This window comes from Neopelma chrysocephalum, unplaced genomic scaffold (genome assembly GCF_003984885.1).
Source record: "Neopelma chrysocephalum unplaced genomic scaffold, ASM398488v2 Primary Assembly neopelma1_147, whole genome shotgun sequence".
NCBI classification, from domain to species: Eukaryota; Metazoa; Chordata; class Aves; order Passeriformes; family Pipridae; genus Neopelma; species Neopelma chrysocephalum.
Genome location: NW_020897809.1, coordinates 8,562,075 through 8,583,463, shown reverse-complemented (window position 1 = coordinate 8,583,463; position 21,389 = coordinate 8,562,075). Strand labels below are relative to the sequence as shown.

Genomic DNA, 21,389 nt, shown 5'->3' with positions numbered 1-21,389 from the left:
CGCACCGCGGGGCCGCCGCCGCAGCAGCCTGACGGTCCCGGCCCCGTTCCCGGCCCGGCGGGGCTGAGCCGCGTGTGCGGCGGCGGCGCGGGGCACCGGGCCGGGCATCCCCGCCGGGATGCGGCCGGGACTCGCCAAGGTGAACGGTGCGTGGCAGAGCGGGGCTGCCGCCGGCGGGGACGCCGGGAGAGGACACTGGGGACGGAGAACCGGGGAGGGGACACCGGGAGGGGAACCGGGGATGGAGCACCGGGGAGGGGACATTGGGGATGGAGCACCAGGAAAGGGACATCGTGGACGCTGGAGGTGGGGATCACTACGCACCAAGGACCACCCGCACCAGAGACACTGCGATGGGGAGCACCGGGAACACTGGGAAAGGAAAGACTGGGAATGGGGCCACCGGGGATGGGGACAGCTGGGAAAAGGGCTCAGGGCTACTCGAGGAGGGACAGTCAAGCCGCTGGCTCTCTCGCTGGGCAGTGGGTGGCCACGGGCACAGCAGCCCCACGTCCAGTTGCGCGAGTGCCCCGGGCGGCTGCTGTGGGTCCTGGCTCACAAGACCCCCATCCCCGCAGGGCCAGCTGGGTACTCACCATGGCTGCAGCACAGCTCGTCACCTGGGGGATGCTCCTGGCCACCGTGGTCCCCGCCGGGGCCCAGGGTGTGCTGCCGGAAGGGATGTCTTTAGGTGGGGACCCCTTGCACAGCGCTGCCTGGGGACAGCAGTGGCCGGGCCCATCCCCCACCTGGGAGGCATCAGGGGAGCCGAGCGGCACCGGGGACTCCAGGAGTGAGCGCCGGGGGGGCAACAGCCCCGTGCACTGGTCCCCCCCGCTGCAGGCAGGGCATGGCACAGGGGCACCCCTGAAGATGGAAACCACTATGACAGGTGCTGATACCAGGGCCTGGAGGGACGGCAGCACAGCCCTGGCTGTGACAGAGGAGCCACTTGTCACCTGGCGAGGACATGAGGCTGAAGGCCAGGACAGCCCCGTGCCTCACAGCTCTGCACCGGGCACACTGGGCCCTGGGGTGCCCACGGACACAGGGCCACCCTGGGTAGGGCAGGGTCTGTCCCTGTCAGGGCAGAATGCCACGAAGACAGCTGGCACTCCCAGCCCTTGGTCAACCGTATCCACCATCGCTCTGAACCCCCTGCCGGCAGTGGGGATGGGGACAGCAGATGCCCACACAGGGGGACAGACAATGGTGGAGGGACCCACGGCGGCCCTGGGGCTGCCTCAGGATGCACAGCTTGCTCCAGCCAGCAGCCAGTCAGTCCCACTGGGCACTGTCCCTGCCTCCCACCCCACAGGCACGGGGCCAACTCAGCGTCCCCACACCAGCCGTGGCTCTGCACAGCCGGTGAGCAGCTGGGGGGACACGGGAGGGCCCTCCAGCCCCTCCCTGGCTCTGCCCAACTCTGCCCCACAGCTGCCCCACATAACCCCATCCTGGGGACTGGCTGAGCCCTGGACCAGGGGGCTCCCGTCCCACCAGCGCAGCACCCGGAGGGCCCCTCTCAGCCACACCACCACCAGCCCTGGGGATGCAGCACCTCGCACGGACCCCAGGATGACTGGGCAGCGGGGACCCCAGCCCACCCCAGGGGCTGTCCTCAGCACCAGTCCTGCGCCTCTACCCGCCTCCAGCACGGCCACCCCTGGCACCTCCAGCACAGGTAGGAGCCAGCACGGTGCAGGGGACCCCTTTGTGGGAACCAAACGCTTACAGATGCCAGTACCCTGCTCTGCCCTCTCTCACAGGGCTGCTGCCTGAGGAGGACGTTGGCTCCCCACAGCAGGTCCGGGGTGCTGTGGGCGCTGTGAGCATCCCAAATGCCACCAAGGCGACCCCACAGCCAGCGGCGCATCCATCCACCACAGGGACACTCGGGACCAGGAACTCAGGTGATGCAGGGCTACGTCCAAGCCCATCCATTCTGCAGATGCTGTGAGAGCCCATCCCCAGGGCATCAGGGCTGGTGGGGAGGATGGCAGCTATCTTGGGTTGCCCAGCCGGGACACTGTGACACCTTCAATCAGGATTGCACCTGACGACGGCCCTAATCTATTCCTGCCTGCAGGGATTAGTGCTAAGTGCTCGGCGGGTGGGGGCTTCCCCAGGGGGGGTCAGGGACATGACCGGGGATGTGACACCCTCTGCACTGTGGGTCCTGACAGAAAACCCTGGGAGGCACCAGCGTGCAGAGCCCTGGTCAGCCCAGAGCATCCCCCACCGCACTGCTGGCGTGCCACAGCTGATGCATCCCAGCGTGGGGGTGTAGGTGGGGGCTGGATGCCACCAAAGCCCCCACTCCCCACTGACTGTACCCCTCCTTCCTGCCTGCAGGCACCCCGGGGACGCAGCCCCCCATCCCAGGCACCGCAACCCCCTCAGCCACATGGCGACGAGCAGGGGTGACGCCACAGCCAGCCCCCCGAAATCCATCCTTGCTGCAGCCACAGCCACAGCCCAGCCGTGCCCCGCCAGTGCCAGGGGCCAACGGGACTGGGCTGCGCTGGGCCGAGCTGCAGCACGAGCTGGGCTTCTCCTGGGAGGCCCATGTCTATGGGTTGGCTGCCATCTTCCTGCTGCTGGCACTGGGATGCCTGGCGGGGCTGGCAGGGACGGCCATCCTGCGGCCCCCACACCTGCCCCACACTGTGGGGGCCCACGGGCTGCTGCTGGCTGCCTGCCTGCTGCGGGCCACCTTCCTGCTGCTGGACCCCTACGGGGCACGGGGCCGCCTGCCTGCCCTGGCGCTGCTGCTGCTCAGCACGGCTCCCTTCCCGCTGCTGCTCGCTGCCTTTGCCCTCCTGCTCCAGCGGCTCCAGCGCTTGGCCCAGCTGCGGCTGCTGCCGGCCCGGCTGCGGGGGCTGCCGGCGCTGGGGGCTGTTGCCGCCCTGCAGAGTGTGGTGCTGGGAGCCGCCGACCTGCTGCCGCCCCGGCTGGGCCCCGCCGCGCTGGGGCTGCAGGCACTGGGCTGTGTGGCAGGGGCCCTGCTGCTGCTGGGGGGGCTCTGGGGGTGCTGGCGGGTGCTGCGGGCGCCCTGTGAGGAGCCAGGCCCAAGGCCAGGGGCGCGGGCGCTGCTGGCAGCAGCGGTGGCGGGGCTGCCGGTCTGCGGGCTGCAGCTCTACAGCGCTGTGTGGCTGCGAGGGGTCCTGGGGCCCCCTGGGCGCTTCTCCCGGCCCGGCTGGGTGGCACAGCTCTGGCTGCGGATCGGTGAGCTGGGCACAGCCCTGGCGCTGCTGGCAACCACCGCCGAGCCCGTGTGCTGCCAGTGCCACCGCCAGAGCCCCGCTGGCCACTCCTGCTGGGCCAAGGCGCTGCGGTACTTCTGTGCTGGCCGCAAAGCCGAGGCGCCCGAGTACCCCAACAACTGCTACGACTGGGCCGGTGGCAGTGCCAGTGGCACCAGCGCAGAGCGGACACCTGCCAATGACATCTCCAAGAGCCTCATCCGCAACCCGGCGGAGCAGCTGCCCCTGCGGGCTCTCAAGGACAGCAATGAGGCCTGGGCGGCTGGCGCTGGGATTCCAGGGCTCAGCCCCAAGTGCCCCAACCTGCTGGCCGCCCGCTCCTGTGCCACCTTCGAGCAGGGCTCGTCCCCCTCACTCGGGGAGCTGGTCTTCCGCCCGCCGTCCCCCATCGACCTGCGCCGCAGCATTGACCAGGCGCTCTGCCGCCGCCACCTCCTGCAGGACAGCCTCTTCAGCCGGCCCCGCCGTGGCTCGGGCACCTCACTACATGGCTCCCCAGCCCCGAGCCCCGGCCTGGGGCGCATGGTGCGGTGCAGCTCCCTGACAGAGCTGCCCGGGCCCCGGCAACCCCCCGGCACCATCACCGTCACTGTCACCGCCTCGGCCAGCTCACTGGAGAGCAGCTCACTGAAGATCAGTTGGAACCCCTGGCGCCACGGGCTGTCCTCACCTGACAGCCTGCCCCTGGACGAGGCTCCCAGCCGGGCCCCTCTCCTGGTGCCCGCCGGACCCCCCGGCTGGGAGCGCGAGGGTCCCCGCAGCCTCCCAGCCCTTGGCAAGGCGGTGGACTCCCGCAGCCTCTCCAGCGACACCATTGAGCTCTGAGCCAGGGCCGGGCAGAGACTGAGGGCGCAGAGACTGAGGGCGCAGGGGGATGAGCCCAGTGTGGGGGTGTGGGGGGTCTGATCTTGCGCCCCTGCAGGGCCAGGCAGGGGCTGGCTCCATTTGTGCCAAATGAGAGAAATAAAGAATTTATGCTGGGAGGAGCTCCTGTTGGCATGTGGAGGTGGAGGTGGGTAGCAGCACCTCCAGCCCCCCCCCAATCCTGGCCCTCAGCAGCTGAGCTGGGTGTGCAGAGCTTTATTTCCTGAGATATGGACACACAGACAGATGGGCACACCCTGACGGACAAACCACGGACAAATGCAATGGCCACACTCATGCATCTGGCAGGGCCCCCCCTTGCCCAGCATGGCACCCCCAGCAACACGGGGTCCCCAGCCCGTCCAGTCTGGGAGGGGAGATGGGCTCTGCCCAGGGACATGGGGAGGAGGGGTGGGATGGGGGGCAGCTCTCCCAGCCCCACAGCTCAGGGCGGAGGGGGGACCTAGCCCTTCACTGCCCCACAGGGAATGGCCTTATGGGAGGGGGGTCCTAACAGGGCCAGAAGCCCTAGCCTGGGGGCAGGTAGCAGAATCACCCCCTCACCTGCCCCCCCACCTCCACTTGCCATGATTCCAGGTTTCTCCTTCAGAGCACGAGGGGCTGGGGGCAGCATGCTGTGCCCCCCACACAGTGCCACACTGCCTGGCATCACCCCTCCAGACAGAGAAGGCTGCGTGGGAGCCCCCAGGATCAGGTACCCCTGGCTCTTTCTGCAGGGGGGAGAAAACGAGACCCTACGCTAAGGCGGGGCTGGGGGACGCATGCAGGGCACAGCATTGTGTGCAGGATGCAGCCTCGTCAGCCAGCCCTGCTGGGGCGGGCCCCACACGTCAGGCTGAGCCTGCCTCCCCACTCGTGCCCAGCAGCCCCAGAGCTATCTGCCCTTCATGAAGCCATCGAGGACACGGTCGCTGCGGTCAGAGAGCCAGTAGCCGGCCATGGCGGCCACGGCACCGATGAAGATGGCAGTGAAGACCATGTCGCCCTTGGCAGCCAGCGTGGCGAGTGCACAGATCATCACACCAAAGAACATCTGCTGCAGCACCACCACCTCGTCATCGGTCACGTCGTCAAAGAAGCCTTTCTCTGGGGCATCTGCGTGGGCAGTGCTCGTGGGGAGGCACAGCCAAGCAGCCAGAGCCCCCCCATTGCCACCCACACCCTCTACTCCTCCCCCCACACTGTGTGAGCCGTACCAGGGGGCTTGTCCTCGACACACTGCCCATCCCGGCGGACGTGGCCTTGGGCGCAGACGCAGCGGTAGCTGCCCTCCGTGTTCTCACACACCTCCTGTGCTCCAGTGCACACCGGCTCATCGGCGCTGGCACACTCGTCCACATCTGGGGGGGACACAGCGCTCAGGCAGGGCTCGGGCAGTGGGGAGTGGGCAGTACAGACAGCCAGCCTATGGGAGGCACTCACCCAGGCACTTGGCTCCATCCCGCCAGTAGCCCTTGTTGCACTTCTTGCAGCGAGCCGGTCCGGCACCCATGCAGCCGATGCAAGCCGTGGAGCAGTCTGCCATGGAGAAAGGAGCCAGGGTTGGTGCTGGAGTCCCCTCCCATTCCAGCCAGGGCTGGCCTCGAGCAGGGGAGAGCCACCTGCACAGAAATCCTCCACCTCCTCCTGACCTCGGCACTCATAGGAGCCCTCCGTGTTGACGCAGTACTGGTTGGCTCGGCAATGCGCCATCTCTGTGCCACACTCGTCGATGTCTGCGGGAGAACTGGGGATTGTCCTGCCGAGCCCTTGGCTCCTGAGACACAGCCCCCCACGGCCCCAAGCTCACCCCCGACCCTCACTCACCGATGCAGCGGTGCTCGTGCAGTACCCAGCCCCTCTTGCAGCGAAGGCAGCTGGAGTCCTCGGGCCCCGTGCAGCGCCCGCATGCCTGGTAGCACTCTGCAGCCAGGAAGAGCCGGTGTGGGTGCAGGCAGGGGGAGCTGCCTGCACCCAGAGTCTGGGTAGCAACAGGGAAACCCTGGCTGCACAGCCCCCCTGGCCCCCACCTACCAGCACACATCAAGTGGCTCTTGTTCCGCGAGGCCTCATAGTAGCCATCACCACACTCGGCGCAGAAGGGGCCGCCATAGCCCAGGCTGCAGACGCAGAGGCCGGTGCCGCGGCGTGTGCCGTCACCATCGCATCGCCCATTGCCGCTGCAGGGCTGCCGGGGCCCGCCGGCACAGGCTACACAGGGAGAGACCAGCCGGCTGGCAGCTGGGGCAGGGGTGGCAGCCAGGGGGGGCCCCTCCAGCCCCAGCACCACCCCACTCATCCCACAGCTACTCACGCCGGCAGTCCGGGCCGTAGGTGCCGGGTGGGCAACAGAGCATCAGCCTGTCCACACACAGCCACTGGAAGAAGTCAGGGTGCTGCTGCCGCCTGGGGAGAGGGGACACAGTGCTCAGTCCCCTGCCATCCCCCTGCCCCCCCATGTCCCCATCCCCAGACTCACTCGTGGAACCACCACTGCTCCACATGCTCCTCGCTCCGCTCCAGCAGTTGGTGGCAGGCGAAGTCCGAGGGAGCACAGACACCCTCCAGCACCTCCAGGAGACGGGTCTCACTGCAGGGATACAGGAGTCAGTGCAGGGACACATCCCCTGGGGCAGCTGGGCTCCCCCAGTTATCACTGGTTGGGGTCACTCACCTGTGCTGGTACTTGGACAGCTTCTCCTCCTCCCAGGCTGTGTTGCCCCCACCAAAGCCCTCATGCTCTGTCCGCTCCAGGCCCTGGGCACAAGGCAGGGGTGGCAGCACAGCCATGGGACCCCCCGGTAACCTCCCTCCCCATAAAGTCCCACCAGAGCCGTGTCCCTCTCCTCCCCACAAAGGACACACCACCCCCCAGGATCTGCCACCCTCTCCTCTCCCTAGAGCCCAGGCCCTGTGCCCCGGGACTCCCTCCCCTCCCTAGGGATGCTGTGGGAGTGCTCCACCTCACCAGAGTCCCCAAAGCCATCCCTGTAACCACACCGGCCTGTGCTGCCTCTGGCCTCCCTCGGCTACATCCCCCCTCCAAGAACCCGCTTCATCCCTGCTCACCACCACCGCCAGCCCGTGTCCTCCACGTCTGCCACCCGTGGGTCCCCCCCTGCACCGCCCCCTCGCCCCCGGCTCCCCCCCAGCAGGGCCTGTGTCACCCATCACTCCCGTCCCGCACCCTGCTGAAGCTGTCGGCGAGGCCGCGGCAGGCTCGGCACGGCTCGGCCCCGTCCCGGTGGGGGTCGGGGTCGGCGCGGGCGGCCAACAGGACCCCCCCGAGCAGGGCGGCCCCCAGCAGGGCCTCCCCGAGCCCGGGTCCCCCGCGCCGCCCCGGCAGCGGCGCCATCGCGCTCCCGCCCCGCCCGCACCACGTGGGCCGCGCCCGCTGACTCAGCGCCGCCGGCCCCCCGCGCGCAGCCAATCAGAGCCGCCCGGCCGGCCCGCCCCCCGCGCCTGAAAGGGGCCAAGGCCAAGAGCACCCGGCGCGGGGGCTGCGGATGGGCAGCGACCCCGCACCGGACTCGCTCGGGCTGGGCGAGGCCCTCAACCCCCGATCCAAGGGGACACTCCCCATCAACCCCCCGCCCAGCCAAACCAGTCCCGTTCACCTTCCCCCCCCTCCAGTCTAACTGGTGCAGCTCCTGCTCACCTCCCCAAACTGGCCCAGTTCCTTCTCACTGCCCCCAGATTTGCCCAGTTGCCCCTTATCCCACCTAGAACCGGTCCAATTCCCTCTCCCACTCCCCCCTCCAAACTGTCCCAGTTCCCCCTCATCCCACAATGAGCTGGTCCAGTTCCCCATCACCACCCCAAACTGGTCCAGTTCCCCATCCAACTTCCAACCAAACCAACCCATTTCCTCTTCACCCCCCAGCCAGCCCAGACTCCCTTCCTGCCCCTATCCCCCTATACCTCCCAATCACCCCTCCGCAACCCATTCCAGTCCCCCCTGTCATCACTCTCCAAGACATCCCACTCCCCGCTGGACTCAGAGCTGGACTCAAGGTCAGGAAAAGCAGTCACCCCTTTATTCCCCCACCGCCCGCCGCAGCCCCTCAGCCGCCGATGCAACATATGGCTCTGGCCACCGTCCCTGCCGCCAGGCTGGTCCCACCAGTGCCCGCAGGAACCCCCCCATCTCAGTGGGCAGTGCAAAGGCAGGGGCTGCCTGCAGTGCTGGGGGCACTGCCGGCACCAAGGCCTCCAGCTGGACCACCATGTAGCGCCCAGTGCCCGCCGCCAGCGCCGGCATGGCACAGGACAGAGCTGCCGCAAACACTTCACAGGGTGCCACGGCTGGGACATCAGCAGGGCCAGAGCTGTGCTGGGGGATGAGGCTGCTTTCAGCAGCCCCGGCCCCCAGCACAACCCTGGCCCCCGTGTCCCATTGTTGTGCAGCAGCCACTGCGGCAGGAGAGAGGAGGAAGATGATGGTGTCACCGTCACGCAGTGCCCGGCGGTGCTGGGCGTGCAGCCAGGGCAGTGGTCCCCACGCTGCTACCCCACTGCCACCCCCTGGTGCTGCCACCACCAGCAGCCCCAGTGGGCGCAGAGCTGCCATCAAGGCACACGCTGCCCGCTCCGCCACCGGCTCCGCCGCATGTACCAGCAGTGCCCGCCGGCCTTGCAGGGGACCTGGGGGGGATCATCAGTGTCTGGATCCCTCTAGGCACCCTGTACCCATCCTGGGGTGGGAGGCATGCTGGGAGCACCCGTGATGGGAGGCGAGCATTCTTTGCCTCTGTCCCTCAACCTCTCATACCCAAGCTAAGGAACAGGTACAATGGGAAGCAGCTAAGACCACCACCAATGTGGGACCCATCCCCTGCTCAGTCCCCCAGTCCCCTTCCCGAATCCCCTTACCCACCTTAAGGGACAGCCACCATAGGAGACAGGTCATAGGAGACACAACCTGTCTTCCCACTGCTAGGATTGCCACCCTCTTCTCTGTTCCCTACACCTCTACCTACCCTGTGGGGCAGGCAAGCCTGGACCTGTTCTGGTAGGGGAGCCCACCCTGCTCTGCCCCCTGACCCCTATGTCTGCCCACATCCCCCAGATCCCAGGCTCACCCCACACTCACCCTCAGAGCCATAGCCAGCCCTCAGTGACTTCAGCCATCCTGTGAGGAGGAGAGGCAGTGAGGTGGGATCCTGGGAGGGGTTCCAGGACAAGCACAGCCCCCAGGGGTGCACCACTCACTTTTCATGTCCTCCTTCTTCAGCACGAGCAGGAGTAGGAGACAGGCAGCCGCCAGCAGCACCCCCATCCACACCAGCGCCCAGCGGGCACGCAGGTCTGTGGGGCAGGATCTGCATCCACCAAGGGCCCCTGGCACCCAGGAAGGTCTCTGGTGGCTACACGGGTGGGTGCCCTCCCTCAATTTCCCATTTTTGCCCCTCTCCCACACCATGGACATTGACACTCACACTTGTGCATGGGACAGGCCCAGAGCATGACCTCGGTGCTGTTTTCAGGGTGCCAGATCTGGGGGGACACAGGGACATGTCAGATGCTGCCCAGTCCCTGACCACTACCTGCTGGCTGCCCACACTGACCTGCCAGCACTGCCCCGCTGCCACATCCCGCTGCAGATCCTGCTCCAGCAGCCCGGGGCGCCCCCTTCCCTGCAACAGCACAGGGGGTCAGACAGCTGTGCCACCACTGCTGGCCACAGCAGTCCCTGTGCCACCACTGCCACCGCCACCAGGACATGGGTGTCCCTGCCCTTTACCATGCTGGTGAAGCTGGCGAGGGGCGTGCAGGTATCCCACTCCACAGCGCACAGTGAGGCATTCCCCCCACGCTCCAGCAGCAGGAGGTCATCAGGGCGGCCAGGCAGTGCTCCTGGGGATGTGCCACGGGGCTGGGGGGGCGGCGAGGGGAGGCCAGGGCGGGCTTCCCCCCAGCTGGACCCATGGGCTGCCCCTGCCTTCCCACCCCAGCAGTACTCACGGTCCCGCAGGCACTGGATCAGCCGGACCTGCCCACCACTCCACACCTGCCCCAGAGAGCAGGTTAGCAGTGCCTGGAGCTGCCTGTGGGGCTGCCCATGGGGCAGCTGTGGGGCAGAGGGGTGTCCTACCTGCACACAGAGGTTGGGGTGTGGCCGCAGCCTTCCAAACTCCTGGGGTCCCTGTGACTGCAAGGGATGCTCCATGAATGCCACCTGCACCCTTCACGAGCCCCCAGCATCCCACAGAGCCCCACTCACCTGCCCCATGGTGGGCTGCTGCAGGCCAGGGAGGGGTTGGCAGGGCCCGGAGGGCACTGGCTGCCAGCAGGGCACCAGCTTGGCTGGGAGGTCGCAGGGGGCTGAGAGGGAGCAGGTCAGCACCTGCCCCTCAGTGTGCAGGACCAGCTGGCTCTGCATCCACAGTCGCTCCCAGGCCTTGGCATCTGTGGTGGCACCAGGAGAAGGGTCTCACCCCATGTAGTCTCCCCTCAGGTCCTTCTGTGTCCCAGCAACCCCACACCCCAGCCCCATGGTGCAGCTACCATGGGAGAAGGGGCACAGGGTGGCCCTCAGTGGGTCCTGGGTCTCCATCCAGACCTGGGAGCAGGGAGAGAGACAAGAAAAGGGAGGATTTTGGATAACCATGCTGTGACCGTGACTCAGCTGGTCCCCTTGGGACACATGGAGCCTGGAAAGCCTCTTTTTTGGTGGCCACCCCTGCCACCCCCACGGTGCCCCAGCTGGGTGCCCACCTGCAGGCAGAGGCAGGGTAGCACCTCATCGGCAGGCAGGCTGTAGTTCATGGGTCTGCTCTGCTACCAGCAACCAGATGTGGGTCACCCCGTGGCAAATCACCCCCCAGCAGGGTCACCCAGGGGGACCTGCTCCCAGGGAACCCTCTCCCAGCACACTGCCTGTAACACAGACACTGCTTCTCGGGAACATGGAGGGGGGCAGCAGCCAGGGATCAGCCAAGGTGGGGGGTCAGGGAAGGGGGTCATACTCACCGCGGTCACTGCATGCCCCGGCCCACCAGTGCTGTGGCTCTGGTTGTGGTAGAGCCGGAGCGTGTAGCTGTGCCCCGCCACAGCTCCTTGCACCTCCACAACCACCTCCTTCTGCCCTGGGGAGATCCGCAGCCTGGGCACTGCACCAGAGCCAGCCACCAGGTCACCCACCTCCTGGCACTATCCATCCAGCCACATGGCACAGGGCATGGCACCCACAGGGTCACTCCTGCCCCCAGCATCCACTGCCCAGTTCTCCCCAGGGGATGCAAACCAAGGTGGGGTGACACCAGCACATACCTTGGCACTGGGGGACAGCAGCCTGTGCCGGGGGCCATGAGCAGTCTGTGGGGACAGGGAGTCAGTGGGCAGGGGGATGGGACCACCGCAGGTGGCACACCGGGGCTCACCTGGCACCCGCTTCTGCTGGCTCAGACTCCGCCGTCCGCGTGAGTTTGTGTACGCCGTGACATGGAGCTCAGAGCCCAGCGGCGCCTCAAAGCACCGGAAGATCACCCAGCCCTGGGCAGGAAAACCACCACCCCTCTGCGGTGAGGCATCGGCACCGCCAGCACCCACCTCCCTGGGGCACGGGACCCCTGTGCCATGGAGATGTGCCAGCGCCCACATCCTCAGTGCCCAGTGACAGTGTTGGGACACCTATTGCCAGTCCCCGCACTTACGTACCAGGGTTCGGTTGCGCTGTGTGGGGGCCAGAGGTGCCCAGACCTCCACGGCCACACAGTGGGAGGAGGCAAACGTGTGCCCTGAGAGCAGCAGCAGCCCAGTGACATTGGGCTGGGACAAGGTGGCCCCAGCCACTGGTGACCACTGTCCCCCACCACTGCCATCCTCTGCCCCAGGGACCCCTAGCAGCACGGAGTGGTGGGTTTCGGTGGCAGTGGTGGTTCTGGTGGCAGGTGCCAAGGCCAGGCGCACACGCGCCTCCAGACAGGGCACACAGACAGTGGGCTCACTGCAGTGCAGCGCCGGCTCCAGCCGCAGACGAGCCAGGGACAGCCCATGGCCAGGCCCCGGGGGCTCCGTCCCACACAGCACGTCGGTGTCTGGGGGGACAGGAAGGGCAGTGTGGGGGTGGATCTCCATGCCCTGGGTGAGCTGGGGGCCATGGCGTGGTGGTGGCACTTACCCAAGAGGCGGCAGGCGAGGCCCTGGGGGAGGCGGGAGTGAGGCCGGTGGTGGTGCTGGCTGCCCAGTGCCCCCGTGCTGGTGACACCGACCCACCTGGGAGCAGGCCAGGCTGTCGCGGGGGGCCCCACGACCACCCGCCGCCGTCACCACCAGCACGAGCAGGAGCTGCCCGAGCGTGGGCATGGCGGGGCCGGGGCCGTGGGGCGCCCCGGCCCCACACCGTCTGCTCCCAAACAGCCCCACTCCCGGCTCCACGGGCCCCGCCGCGGCCGACGGCTCCTGCTTCCTGCTCTGATCCCGGACACCCGGGTCCCTGCGTGGCGTCAGCAACCGCCCTGGGGTGGGGCCTCCCGTTCCCGCACCGACCACGGAGGGATCCGTGCCCCGGCACCCCCGGGAGGGCTTGGGGCCCCACAGGGATGAGGTTGGCCCCATGGCATGGGCACAGTGCCCAGGCTGGAACCAGGCAGCCCCAGCGACTGTGGGATGCAGTGTGGCAGCCGTGCCGGGACAGGCTGCGCCCAGCCGGGTGTGTTCTCTTGCCCCCGCCCCGTGCTGCAGAGGGGCATGGGGAAGCCTCCACCCCCCGGGGGCACCAACAAAGTTCCCCCGGCACACCAGATGGACAGCAGGGCAGGGTGAAATGATGCCTTTATTGCTTCCACCACAAACCAGGTCCTGCTGGCAATGTTGGAGCAAGGAGAAGGGCCAGGCTGTGCCCAGCGCCTGCCCCTCCAAGCCCCCTGTGCCTGGGCAGGGAGTCCCCCCACCTCTTGGCTTCTTCCAGTACCACCTCGACCCCTCACTCGGCTGTGTTGTCCAAAGGGGCTTCTACAGGCTCTCCTCTGGAGCAGGTCCCTGGATGGGAATAAAGCTGTCCTCGCCCAGGACAGCATCCCTGCTCCTGGCCCCAGGCGACCAACTGGATGCTTGCTCCAGCCACTGCAGCCCATTCCATCGCCGAGGCCAATCCTGCTTGGACCCCCGCGGCCCCTGGCTGAGGCACCCACGGGCACCCCTCCTGTGCTGCAGTGGACACGCTCACCTGAGCCCTGCCCCTCCACGGCAGAGCCCCTGCCCTCACCAGGGCTGTGCCCAGCCCTGCCCACCCCGCAGCCATGCCCAGCTCAGTCCCAGCTCGGGCATTCATGTGCCAGCAGCTGCCCCAGGGGGCCGGGGTGGCCGGCTGCCCTCCTCAGCCCCCGCCTCTATCAGTCGACGCAGGAGCCCCCCAGCCCTGCCCCGGCGGCAGCAGCGGGGGGCCGGGGGGCTGCCCCGCAGGGCACCCAGTAGAGCAGGCAGCTGCCGGGGCAGACGATAGGTGGGCAGGGGCCGGAGGGGCCGGGGCACGTCGCGGGGGCTGCAGAGCCGGCTGAAGTAGGCCAGGACCCACCCGCCGCCGCAGCCCGCCGCACCCAGCTCCCCGTGTAGGCAGGCCATGGCTGCCCCAAAGATGTCGTGGGCATCCCCAGGCATCCCACTGGCCACCCCGACCTGCCACCGACGAAAGAGCCGGGCACTGCCCCGGCTCCAGAGGAGTAGGACGGTGCCACGCTGGCGGCCCACGCGGCCCCGCTGGGCATAGAGCCAGGGCAGGGTGCCTGCCTGCCCCAAGCCACCTGCTTCCCACAGGTCCAGGCGCACGTCGCAGCCCAGCCCCGCGCGCAGCCGCTCAGCCAGGGCGCACACCAGCCCCAGGTGCTCCTCCGAGTCCGGCGAGTACAGCAGCAGCACAGGGCGCCCACCTGGGACACCTACAGAATGGAGGGGACAGCAGTGACAGCCCAGCCCCACATCCCACTGATATCCCCTGGGGGGAAACTCTGGCATCCACCACCATCCACTGCTCCAGGACCATCTGCAGCCCAGGAGCCAGCACCCCCTGACAATCCAGCCCCCTGACCATCGTGGCTGCTGGCCCCATCCTGCAGGCCCCCAAGGTGCCCCTCACCATTGTCCGGCCTCCAGGCACCGCAGCAGTTGAGGAGCAGCACGGTCACGACCAGCCCCAGTGCCAGCACCAGCCCCAGCAGCCCAAAGTGCCTGCGGGAGACTGGGAGAGGGGCAGTAAGAGGGGTGTCTGCCCATCCCTGCTGCCCCCTGAGTCCCCCCCAGGACCTCCTCTCACCGTCGGGACAGAGTAGCTGCTTCCGAGCAAAGTGCACATCCGAGCGCCACACCTGGGGAAGGAGCTGGGTGAAGGGGGGGCCGTGTTGGGATGTCCCCCATGGAGCAGGTGCAAGCACAGGGGTCACCTTACCAGCACACAGCTGCCCAGGACCTGCACTGGCAGCAGCAGTGCCAGCTCCCCTGGGGCAGAGCCCTCTGGCTGCAAAGCAGAAGTGCACGGTTAGCGCAGGTCTGTCCCCACCATGTCCCCCCAGCCCTGCACCACTCACCTGTGTGACAGTGTAGAGAGGGGCCTCAGGCTCACACTGCCCACCCCGGCGCTGGCACAGGGCTGCGCTGAAGGCCGCGGGGATGCGGGAGCTGAGGTGCAGGCGCAACTGCAGCCCCCAGACGCTCACTGAGACATTCCAGGCGGTCTCTGCGGCCACCAGAGAGAGATGGGAGGTTGCAGAATGCCCAATGGGATGAGGGGTGTGAGGGACCCCAGTGAGGGCTGTGCTCAGCTCAGGGGTGCCTCTTGCCTGTGGGGCTCACCTGGCCGGTGGGGACACTCCACATGGCTGCTGTTCCCGTAGGAGAACTGAGGGATCAGCAGAAGGGCTGGGTGAGCTGCCATTGCCCACCACAGCCCCCCAATCCCTTTCTAGGTGGTGCCCACCCATCCACAGGGGCTTACTCGGAAGCAGAGCTGGGGGTGCACATCCACCTTGTCCAGTGTGTAAACCTGGAATGCGCAAAGTGTATGTCACTGTCCCCATCCTTGATCCACGCAGTCCACAGACACCCCTGCTGCCCTCAGGGGACCCTGGGGTCCAGTGGGTGCCCCAGCCAGGGGCACGGTCCTGCATCCAATGACACCTTGGGACTGGGACCCCTCACCTGCTCCTCCTCACTGGCTGTGGAGTTGGGGATGCTGTGGCAGGGTGCAGCCTCATCCGCTGCCTCCCTCCAGCACAGGGTGGCCCGTGGGTGCAGGGGGCAGCTGGCAGTCAGCACCATTGCCATCTGGTCCTTGCTGCTGGCACTGTAGTCATGGAAGCGCACCGAGGACCACAGCTCAGGGCCATCTGTGGGACACTGCATCAGTGGGCTGGGGATGCTGGGGACACCCTTGGGACCCAGCTCCCCTCCCCACAGGCACTCACAGGCATCCGGCTGATCACGGAAGGGGCAGCGCTTGCTCCGCAGGCTGTCGTGGTGAGGGTAGGAGGCCTAGGGGAGCAGAGTGAGAAGTGGGGGGCAGGATGTGCCCCCACTTCTCCTGTGAGGGCAGACAGGGGCTCCAGTGGCTGCAGGGGGAAGGTGACCCACCTCAATGCACAGGCAGGGCACCAGGAACTCATATGGCAGCGAGACGCGGTGGCCGCCTGGCACCAGCACCTGCAGCAAGGAGGGAGAATAAGTTGGTGGGGAGTGTGCCTTTCAGTCTGAAATGGGGGTATTGGGGGGCAGAGCCGTTACCTGCCGGTGGAAGGGCTGGGGCAGCTCCTCACACTCCAGGGCCAGCTGATGGCACAACCGCACCATGAGGGCAGGACCCTCGGGCACCCACACATCGATGGCCCGTGCCTCAGGGACCCACGCATGGGTGAAGACGGGCCCTGCAGAGTAGGCAGGAGGTCAGCCAGCACCAGTATCCCCCCAAGACACCCCCGGGATCCCCCCATTCTCACCGCGTGGCTCAGCGGTGACCAGGCGGCTGCGGCTGAGGGACAAGCCCCGGTCCGGGATGGTGCGGAGGGAGACGAGGACCTGCTGCCCACTCTCAGCCGGGAAGCAGTCGAACTGCACCTGCCACTGCAGGGAGCAGGGAGTCAATGGGCACCACCAGCCCCAGTGTCCCCAGGCCCCAACACCCACCCAAGACTAACCGTCGAGCTGTCCAGCACCCGGCGCCGCTGCCAGACCTGCAGCCAGCCGGCCCGGTTGGAGCCCAGCTCCAGGAAGGTGAGCAGCAGCCCACGGACACCGCCGAGCTCTGCGAGAAACCGGCGTGGGGTGCTGACACAGGTGGGAGGACGGGGTGTGTGTCCCCCACCGTAGGGATGCCCGGCCCCGCCACCCCCGCCCGTACCTGCGGCGGGGAGGGCCAGCCGCACCCGCAGGCAGGGCTGGCAGGGCTGCGCGGGCAGGCACAGCCGGGCACGGCTCAGCGACAGGGCGGGCGGCTCCAGCGGCGGCACGGGGCGGGACGGGCGGCGGCAGCGGGGACGGCTCAGCGTCCTGTCGGCTGCAGTGGGAGAGCAGAGGGGGAGCTGCCGTGAGCCGGGGGTCCCGCAGGCACCGGGAGCCCCGGGGACCGGGAGCCCTCGGAAGAGGAGAGCCGGGGGAAGGGGAGTCCTGAGGAGGAGTACGCGGAAGGGAGGAGCCCAGGTGATCTGGAGTCCTCGCAAATGGGGAGCCCCAGGCATCCGGAGTCCTCGGAAGCGGGGAGCCCCGGCGGCCGGGGAACTCCGGGGACCGGGAGTCTTCAGAAACGGGGAGCCCCGGGGATCCGAAGTTTTTGGAAGCGGGGAGCCCCGGGAGCCTGGAAGCCCCGGGGATCGGGACTCCTCGGAAGCGGGGAGCCCCATGTCCCGGAGACTGGGAGGCCCCCCATCCTCCAGGACCCGGTAGCGGCGGGCGGGGGAAGCCCCACCGTCCTGCCGCATCCCGGAGGAGCCGGTGTCCTCGGGCAGGGGCAGCCCCGCGCGGGCAGCCCTGCCCCTCTCCCGGCCCCGCCGCTACTCACCGGTGGCCCGGCACTCCTGCAAGCAAAGACACAGGGGTGAGCGCGGCGCCGCCCGCCCGCCCCCCACCTTCCCTGGTCACCTCCCTCCCTTTCCCCGGCGCTCACGAAGTTGGCGGAGACCCTGAAGCGGGTGACGGCGGCCCCTGTGCCGGGCGGCAGCAGCAGCAGCGCGGCGGCGGCGGCGAGCAGCACCGGACGCCCCATGGCCGAGCGCCGCCGCTCCCCGCCCCGCCCCGGGCCGGCCCCGCCGCATTCCTGCACCGGCACGTGCGGCCCCACCGTCCCCCCCCCGCTGCCGGGCGGCGCTTCCTGCGGCGCAGACACGCGTGGGAGCGCGGACGGTGCTTTATTTCCATAGAGCAACACGCAGACGAAGGGGAATGTACCCCAGGGAACCCTCCACTGCCCCAGCCCTCGGGGATTCCCCCCTCCCCGTTACGTGCGAGCCCGGGGCCGTGGCGTGGCTCAGACACCCACAGCTTGGTCCCCGGGGGCCCCCCCACCCACCGGAGCTGCGCCAGCGCCGCCCCACAGGACTGAGCTGCAGAGCTTCAGCACCTCACGGAGCCCACCCATTCCCACTCATTTCTTCTTCTTTTCCTGCGTGCTAGTGAACCAGGAGTCCAGTAGCTTCTTGCTATAGTAGAGCTGCCAGCCATGGACCTGCGCAGCCACCACCACCACCAGGTACATGACGGAGACGGCCGAGAAGCCGAAGATGAAGCGGTAAGCTTTACCGTGGCGGTAGAGCTGCTGCGCCATGGGGAACATCTCCATGGCCCCGTAGATGAGGGGAGCCACGGAGAAGAGGCCGGTGCTGATCATGGAGAGCACCAGGTAGCTGATGTTGTTGCGGGGGAAGGAGAGCAGGCCCAGGAGGGAGGGCAGGATGCTGAGCAGGTAGGGGTACTCCCACTGGTAGGGCATGGCCACTTGGTCGTGGGGCAGCAGCTTGAGGTGCCCCACGCACATCTGGGCCAGCAGCAGCAGCCAGATGACCACGTGCGTGTAGATCAGCTTCTTGATCTCCGACTTGAGGGTCACGCTGGGGAGAGAGCGCGGGGCTGTCAGAGCCTGCTGGGGGTAGCGTGTCCCCCCCGGGAGCCCCCGGGGAAAGGGACACCTACCTCATCTGGTAGTGCGAGGCCACGCGCTCCCGGTGCTGGAAGTCGCTGCCGTCGGTGCCGGGGGCGCGGGGACCCCCGCGGGAGGCCATGGTGCTGTCCTGGGGAGGCACAGCGTCAGGAGGGGCCGCTCTCCCCGCCCGCCTCCCCAGCGCAGCCCCGGCCCCATCCCCCCGGGGAACCCCCGCCCCGGGCCTCCCTCCCACAGTGACAGCCCCGGGGCCCCCTCCCCGTAACCGCCCGCCCGGAGCCCCCCTGGCGGGTGCCGCCGCTCCCCGCCGTGCCGCACCTGCGGGCGGGACGCTCCGCCCGCGCTTCCGCCGCTCTATGGCCGCGGCCGCGGGCTCTCCGGATGCTGGGGCGGCCGCTCGGCGCAGGCGCAGTGGGGCCGCCATGGCGGGCACCGGGAGAGCCGCCGCCGCCGCGCGCGGGCTGGCGCGAGCGGGAACGGGGGCGCGTGCCGCGGGGTCAGCGGGCGAGGGGGACACGGGGGGGACACGGGGAGGGTGTGACATGGGGCGTGTGTGACACGGAGTGCATGGGACGCGGCGTGTGTGACATGGGGGGTGTGCACATGGGATGCGTGTGCGCATGGGGTGCGTGGGATACGGTATGCGGGTGTACACAAGGTACTTGTGGTATAGGGGGCTGTGTGTACATACATGGGGTGCTTGTGTGACGTGGGTATGTGACACGGGGTACATGTGATATGGGGTACATGTGGACATGGGGGTGCTGTGACACGGGGTCTGTGTGACATGGGGTGTGTGTGACGGGGTCTATGTGACATGGGGTGTGACACGGGGGAGCATATGACACGGGAGGTGTGTGTGTGTGCATGGGGTGTGTGACATGGAGTGCGCATGTACGTGGGGGGATATGTGACACGGGGGGCGCATGTATGTGAGGTGCATGTGAGACAGTGTGTGTGACATGGGTGCACACAGGCTGTGGGCACGTGGGGATGCACACATGTGAGTGCAGAGGGGTTATGGGGTGGGTGTGGGAGTGGGGACACGTGGGGTTGCAGATGTGTGAGCACGGGCTGGGGAAGTGTGAGGGTGCAGGGACAGGCAAAGGGGTACAGGTGTGGGTGCAGGGGCACACCTGGCAAGGCAGGGTACTCAGTGGAGGAGTGATTTATGGACACATAGGGGAGGGTCAGGGTAGGCAGCTGGAGGAGTCCCACCCATGCCCCCCCTCACTCCATCCCCTGCAGGCAGAGGCGGCCACTGGGCCCCGAGAAGACACTGGGGCTGCTGGAGGCTTCAGTGGTGCACCAGGAAGGTACCGGGTGGAGAGGGAGGTGGGGGCAAGGGAGACAGTGCGGGAGCACATCCATCCTGACCAGGTTTCCCCTCGCCAGGAGCCCTGCTGGCACTGAACAAGCCCCCAGGCCTGCCTGTCCTGGGTGAGTATGGGGCAGGAAGGGAGGTCTGCTGGGGGTACCTACCTCAGGGGCTCAGCAGGTGCTGACCCTCCAACCTCTCCCCAGGACAGCCTGGTGAGCTGAGCCTGGATGCACTGCTGCCAGTGCTGAGGCGACGGCTGGGCCTCCCTGCTGACCTCCATGTGGTGAAGGCTCCTGCCAGGTATGGTGGGAGGTTCCAGGTTGGAGGCCCTGAGGCAGAGCCAGGGGGGCCTTTCCCCCTCTGGGGCTCAGAGCTGCCATGTTCCATAGGGAGTGTTCTGGCCTCGTCCTCCTGTCCAGCTGCTACCACACCACTAAGAAGCTCCAGCAGTTCTTCACCAAAGCCCGCCAGAGAGGGCAGTACCCTGCCACATACTGGTAAGTCTCTGGGCCACTGCCGTGCTGGCATGGGGGTCCTGCCCCCTCCTCACCACCTCTCCCTGCAGTGCTGTCACTGTGGGAGTCCCGGCAGAGGCGGAGGGCGAGATCCGCACTGGGCTGCGCTGGCAGCAGCAGGGTGACACTGCCATGGTAAGAGGGTGCTGGGGGTGTGGGAGGTGCCCTGGGGAGTGCTGAGGGCTGTGCTCCACAGGTGGTGCCAGTGCCAGCCCCGGGACGCCACAGCCTGGCCAGGAAGGAGGTGAAGATTACCCTGACACGCTACCGGGTGCTTGGTGCCAGGGGGGGCTGTGCCCTCCTCCAGCTCCAGCCCAAGACAGGTGAGTGGCTGCACACCCCATGCTGCCATGCTGCCCCACCAACACCAACCATCTTCCCCCTGTGCCTCCCCAGCCTTCCCAGAACAGCTTCAGGTGCACCTGACACTGCTGCTATGCCCGGCACTGGGTGACCATGAGCACTCCTCCCGTGTGGGCAGTGTCCTGGGGGTGCCCTTCCTGCTGACCCCCGAGGCCGCCCCGACCCGCACACAGGTATGTGGCCAGGGTGGATGCTGGCTGGGGGGTTCAGCACAGCCCCCAGGATCCCACTGAGCTACTCACTCACATTGCAGGTGCTGGATGAGGAGTTGCTGTCCCGGCTGGGACTTTCGCCGCAGCAGCTCCGTCACCTCCCACTCCACATCCACCTGCAGGAGCTCATCCTGCCTGAGGGCCCCCTCTGTGCACCCCTTCCACCCCACTTCCTGCGGACCCTGCGCTGCCTGGGGCTGCCCGAGTGCCCTACTGCCACAGGGGGATCCCCACCCTACAGCGCTCTGCCAGCCCATTAAAATCCCCACCTGCAGCTGGGGTGGTTCAACACCCAGTTCTTTTCTTGTCACACACAGGATGTGTTTCCCCCCCCCATGCCCCTGGCATTGCCGGGGGTACCAGCCCTGCCACCCCTTTGTGCCCGGCCTGGTTCCCAGTGCCGGGGCGCAGCAGCATCACCGCCACGAGAGGTGGTGTCTGGCATGTCTGCTGTGTCTGGCAGGGGTGACCACAGGCAGGCAGGAGCAGAGGCAGCTTTTCCTGCCTGCTCTGTGCCCCAGCAGCCCCAGTTCCTGCCCGCAGCCCCATCCTGGGGACAGCCCACAACTCGCACACACAGAAGGTCCAAACCAGGCTCCTTATCACAGAAGTATTTTGAAGTGCATACGAGGGATGAAGTGGGGACCACGACACAGCAGTGGGGGTGCATTGCGGTGGGAGGGAGCCGAGTGCTGCCATGCTGGCCCAGCAAAGATGGGCAGGGTGCTGTCCCCTCCTGGGAATGTCTCAGTATCCCAGGTCTTCTGT

The 21,389-nt window shown here is 67.8% G+C and overlaps 5 protein-coding genes across 9 annotated transcripts in view; 2 read left to right on the top strand and 3 right to left on the bottom strand.

Annotated features, from left to right (window-relative positions):
- Positions 1 to 4,252, top strand: part of PRRT3 (proline rich transmembrane protein 3) — a 5,627-nt gene extending 1,375 nt beyond the window's left edge. The window contains exons 2-4 of one of the 2 annotated variants that reach the window (XM_027700514.1): positions 579 to 1,684; positions 1,770 to 1,913; positions 2,356 to 4,252. In XM_027700514.1, the coding sequence (XP_027556315.1) occupies positions 579 to 1,684; positions 1,770 to 1,913; positions 2,356 to 4,091 (2,986 nt within the window). In that variant the 3' untranslated portion in view covers positions 4,092 to 4,252. Of the gene's footprint in view, positions 1 to 277; positions 1,685 to 1,769; positions 1,914 to 2,355 lie in introns of those variants that run through there. The other variant, XM_027700513.1, reaches the window with a different exon arrangement.
- A 78-nt stretch (positions 4,253 to 4,330) lies between these two features.
- On the bottom strand, positions 4,331 to 12,704 carry LOC113975920 (interleukin-17 receptor C-like). Its single transcript, XM_027700542.1, has 26 exons — positions 12,348 to 12,704; positions 12,253 to 12,274; positions 11,790 to 12,169; positions 11,513 to 11,624; positions 11,403 to 11,447; positions 11,103 to 11,242; positions 10,848 to 10,907; positions 10,638 to 10,692; positions 10,354 to 10,538; positions 10,225 to 10,275; positions 10,095 to 10,140; positions 9,874 to 9,986; positions 9,698 to 9,766; positions 9,569 to 9,626; positions 9,342 to 9,437; positions 9,223 to 9,261; positions 8,179 to 8,774; positions 6,805 to 6,887; positions 6,610 to 6,720; positions 6,445 to 6,536; positions 6,165 to 6,341; positions 5,958 to 6,053; positions 5,783 to 5,866; positions 5,574 to 5,669; positions 5,348 to 5,491; positions 4,331 to 5,246 (listed from the first exon to the last, which is right to left on the bottom strand). Exons 1-26 carry the CDS (start codon positions 12,687 to 12,689, stop codon positions 5,026 to 5,028), a joined length of 3,513 nt encoding a protein of 1,170 aa, XP_027556343.1. The 5' UTR covers positions 12,690 to 12,704; the 3' UTR covers positions 4,331 to 5,025.
- Positions 12,705 to 12,908: 204 nt separating this feature from the next.
- Positions 12,909 to 17,368, bottom strand: IL17RE (interleukin 17 receptor E). Its single transcript, XM_027700543.1, is given in 17 exon segments — positions 12,909 to 14,008; positions 14,206 to 14,307; positions 14,383 to 14,434; positions 14,515 to 14,583; positions 14,654 to 14,802; positions 14,919 to 14,964; positions 15,061 to 15,108; positions 15,264 to 15,451; positions 15,530 to 15,596; positions 15,696 to 15,764; positions 15,846 to 15,985; positions 16,058 to 16,181; positions 16,256 to 16,362; positions 16,459 to 16,614; positions 17,116 to 17,131; positions 17,221 to 17,326; positions 17,328 to 17,368. Coding segments are annotated over 17 exon segments (2,088 nt in total). The 3' UTR covers positions 12,909 to 13,400.
- A 74-nt stretch (positions 17,369 to 17,442) lies between these two features.
- JAGN1 (jagunal homolog 1) lies at positions 17,443 to 18,636 on the bottom strand. Of its 2 annotated transcripts, XM_027700540.1 has the most exons (3): positions 18,529 to 18,636; positions 18,243 to 18,340; positions 17,443 to 18,160 (listed from the first exon to the last, which is right to left on the bottom strand). In XM_027700540.1, exons 2-3 carry the CDS (start codon positions 18,329 to 18,331, stop codon positions 17,698 to 17,700), a joined length of 552 nt encoding a protein of 183 aa, XP_027556341.1. In that variant the 5' UTR covers positions 18,332 to 18,340; positions 18,529 to 18,636; the 3' UTR covers positions 17,443 to 17,697. The 2 variants fall into 2 exon arrangements, with proteins under 2 accessions (XP_027556341.1, XP_027556342.1); XM_027700541.1 differs by lacking the exon at positions 18,529 to 18,636 and having other exon boundaries at positions 18,243 to 18,444.
- RPUSD3 (RNA pseudouridine synthase D3) lies at positions 17,731 to 20,916 on the top strand. Of its 3 annotated transcripts, none has more exons than XM_027700538.1 (9): positions 17,731 to 17,841; positions 19,459 to 19,526; positions 19,606 to 19,650; positions 19,735 to 19,831; positions 19,921 to 20,028; positions 20,097 to 20,181; positions 20,243 to 20,369; positions 20,443 to 20,582; positions 20,663 to 20,916. In XM_027700538.1, exons 1-9 carry the CDS (start codon positions 17,807 to 17,809, stop codon positions 20,879 to 20,881), a joined length of 924 nt encoding a protein of 307 aa, XP_027556339.1. In that variant the 5' UTR covers positions 17,731 to 17,806; the 3' UTR covers positions 20,882 to 20,916. The 3 variants fall into 3 exon arrangements, with proteins under 3 accessions (XP_027556339.1, XP_027556338.1, XP_027556340.1); XM_027700537.1 differs by lacking the exon at positions 17,731 to 17,841 and adding an exon at positions 18,633 to 18,706; XM_027700539.1 differs by lacking the exon at positions 17,731 to 17,841 and adding an exon at positions 18,804 to 18,835.
- Positions 20,917 to 21,389: the final 473 nt, after the last annotated feature.

Coding starts and splice junctions, on each gene's coding strand:
- LOC113975920 (XM_027700542.1), bottom strand. CDS start 12,689: ATGGGGCCAACCTCATCCCTGTGGGGCCCCAAGCCCTCCCGGGGGTGC. Junction 9,987..10,094: donor GATCCAGTGCCTGCGGGACC/GTGAGTACTGCT, acceptor GCACATCCCCAG/GAGCACTGCCTGGCCGCCCT. Junction 9,262..9,341: donor GAAGAAGGAGGACATGAAAA/GTGAGTGGTGCA, acceptor TCCTCCTCACAG/GATGGCTGAAGTCACTGAGG.
- JAGN1 (XM_027700540.1), bottom strand. CDS start 18,331: ATGGCCTCCCGCGGGGGTCCCCGCGCCCCCGGCACCGACGGCAGCGAC. Junction 18,161..18,242: donor GCCTCGCACTACCAGATGAG/GTAGGTGTCCCT, acceptor CTCTCTCCCCAG/CGTGACCCTCAAGTCGGAGA.
- RPUSD3 (XM_027700537.1), top strand. CDS start 18,633: ATGGCGGGCACCGGGAGAGCCGCCGCCGCCGCGCGCGGGCTGGCGCGA. Junction 18,707..19,458: donor ACGGGGGCGCGTGCCGCGGG/GTCAGCGGGCGA, acceptor CATCCCCTGCAG/GCAGAGGCGGCCACTGGGCC. Junction 19,527..19,605: donor TTCAGTGGTGCACCAGGAAG/GTACCGGGTGGA, acceptor TCCCCTCGCCAG/GAGCCCTGCTGGCACTGAAC.